A 2,650-nucleotide genomic window follows, 5' to 3' on the forward strand; every position below is an offset into this window, starting at 1 on the left:
CTTTAGAAAACTTACAATTGTAAATTCTTTCTCTCTTCTTTTAAGATGTATCTTCTACAACCCAGGACTGTCTTTCTCAACAACCTGGAAGCCATCCCTTTGTAATGTAATGATCAAGAAAAACAAGGTCCATGTCTCCCTGTCTCTATGGGAAGGCAGGAGCTTAGCTTTCTTTTCTTTTTTTGATTTTACTTTGTTTATTTAATTTCTTTTTTTATAGTTCTTAATTATGTTTTTCTTTATAAACCTGACATTGTGAACGTAGATAACCTAACTTTAATAAGCACCCATTAGCAAACACAGATGCCCCAATACATTGACCAAGCTCACCCCCACTCAATGTCCTTCGGTACTTTTCCTTAGCATACCCTGCCTTTTGTTTCAGTGGAGTTGACATCTGTTCATCAGAAGTCTCTCTCCTCTACCGCAGTGGCCTGAATAAAATCTGTCTTGCCACCTCTAACAAATTCCAGGCTCTGTTTCTCTTTGACACCATGAGCTAACAGGATCAAAATCATATAGCAGAGTTAGAAGAGGCAATCTCAGGGGCAACAGGAAAAAGAATAAATGGAGGTAGAACCAAGAATATGGAACTCTTTTAGGGGATCATCTCAACTGATTGTTAATTCCGATACATTTATTTACATGCTGGCAGTATTAAAGTGGAGATGTGGAGGAAAGACGAGACTTGGGCACAGTGAGAGCCATTTGGTTGTGGGATAATATTTCCAAACTGGGGCTAAACTCAGTAAAATGAGATGAAGGCATCTCAAAGTGTGATGGATAAACCTCTAATACATACTGTAGCCAACAAACTAGCACTGACCAGATTGAAAAGATTAAATGGAGCTTAAGTCTTTTCATAGCCTAAGAAGTCTGTAAAAGAGACCCTGTCTCAACTAGATCAGCCTTTCTCTAGACAACTTATTTCTCATAGGGAAGGTTAGAGCCTGCTAGACCACTTAGAGCACACAGAATCCTTAGAGCCCTCAGTGATGTCATGAAGAAGTAACTCTAGTACCAGCTGGCAGTCGAGGCTGTAGGAGGGCATGGAGAGTTGAAGAAAAGAGCAGTATCTTGAGGCAGACTGGAAGAGTCATCACAGCATCCAAATCGACAAGAAAACATCATTCCAGGGTCCTACATGATAGCCTACTCTGATACTACAATGGTAGGGACATCTAACTTCTTTTTGACTAGCTGGGGGGGGGCATCTTAATGGTGATGTGAAACTACAGAAGCTGCTAAGGCAGCCTCCAAGTTTCTATTTTCATACTTTTATTTGGGATACCCAGAAAAGATTTTAATTAACATTTCTCTGTTTCTATATAAATCTAAAGATCTCTTGCACATAACTCTGATTCTCTAGCAGGGATATGATTAGATTGTTCTGGAGGTCTAGCAGGAAATGAAAAGAGAAGGGCTATCTTGATGGACTGTGAGCTGAAGAAAATGTGAGAAAAATGGTGTGTACCCTCATAAAGATACCAGAAAAAGTTTGTCCCACAGCAGGCAGCCTGATGTGCTTTTGATGGGAATAGTTTACTGAATTTGCCAACATGCCCACCTTTGCTTAGGTTGTGACAGTTTCAGGCATTGTGACCCAACAAACTCTGTTGCCACACCCCAGGGTCAGAGGCAGCAGAGGAAAGCCTGGCCCCTCAGTCTGGTCCAACAGCTGGCAGCGGTGGCAGCCAACTGCAGGTGCCCAAGAACTTGGCACTTCTCAGTGCCATCTAAAGGGGCACATCTCCCTTCTGGGTGTCACGTTTTCAGCCAAACATCTAAAAGAACTTCATCATCAAGGTAATGAGTTCATAAATTTTGTTTTTCACGGTTCTTTTGGACTTGGACTTACGCTGTTTCTGAATCACATGAGGGACTCTGCCTCCACCTCTTTTTTTACTAGGCTAGTGTTCTCTATCTAGCTCTTGGAAAAAAAGAAACTCCCTCTTCAGAGTGTGTAGGAGTCTTTTCCTGTAACTTTTTCAAGGTTTCACAGAGATTCCTGAAGGAAGAGTTCAAAAAGATCTTGGTTGCGGGCAGGGATGGTAAAGAGCAGGAATGTAGTATTATCATGTGAAAGGATAGCCATTAGAGAATAGCTATTATTAACATGCTGTGGGGGAATAGAGAAGAGGCAGAAGGAAAGAAGGAGGAAGGCAGAAAGAGAAGGGGAGGGAGGGGGAGGGAATGGGGAGAAAGGGGAAGGAGAGAAAGAGGGGATGGGAAGGGGAAGAAGGGAGAGGAGTGGGGAGAGAGGGGGATTGAGGGAGAGAGACTAGAGACAATGCAAGCATATCTTAGAAATGTCAATGTGGTGTGAGCCAAGAAAATCAAACAAGGAAGGAAGGAAGGAAAAGAAGCTGACGAAGGCAGAAAGAGAAGGGGAGGGGGAAGGAGGGAATGGGGAGAAAGGGGAAGGAGAGAAAGAGGGGATGGGAAGGGGAAGAAGGGAGAGGAGTGGGGAGAGAGGGGAGGGGAGGGGCAGAAGGGAGAGTGGGAGTGGGGAGGGTGGGAAGGGGAATTCAATAGCCCTCTAATACTTGGCAAAAAGGATTTCTCTGGTTAAAATTTGAAAAGAAATCAAATTCAAGCCCCAGATACCAAAACAAGTCTACTGAGCTCTTAACTGTGTGTTCTGAGTATA

General features: G+C 43.2%; 1 protein-coding gene across 1 annotated transcript in view; it reads left to right on the top strand.

Moving 5' to 3' along the window:
- The first annotated feature begins 1,144 nt into the window (after positions 1-1,144).
- The window catches only part of LOC105515879 (A-kinase anchor protein 4), a 12,732-nt gene continuing 11,226 nt past the window's right edge, over positions 1,145-2,650 (top strand). Inside the window, exon 1 of the mRNA XM_011947827.1 lies at positions 1,145-1,171. Within this exon, the coding sequence (XP_011803217.1) occupies positions 1,145-1,171 (27 nt within the window). The remainder of the gene's footprint in view (positions 1,172-2,650) is intronic.

The sequence above is a fragment of the Colobus angolensis genome, unplaced genomic scaffold (genome assembly GCF_000951035.1).
Source record: "Colobus angolensis palliatus isolate OR3802 unplaced genomic scaffold, Cang.pa_1.0 Scaffold27, whole genome shotgun sequence".
Lineage (NCBI taxonomy): Eukaryota > Metazoa > Chordata > Mammalia > Primates > Cercopithecidae > Colobus > Colobus angolensis.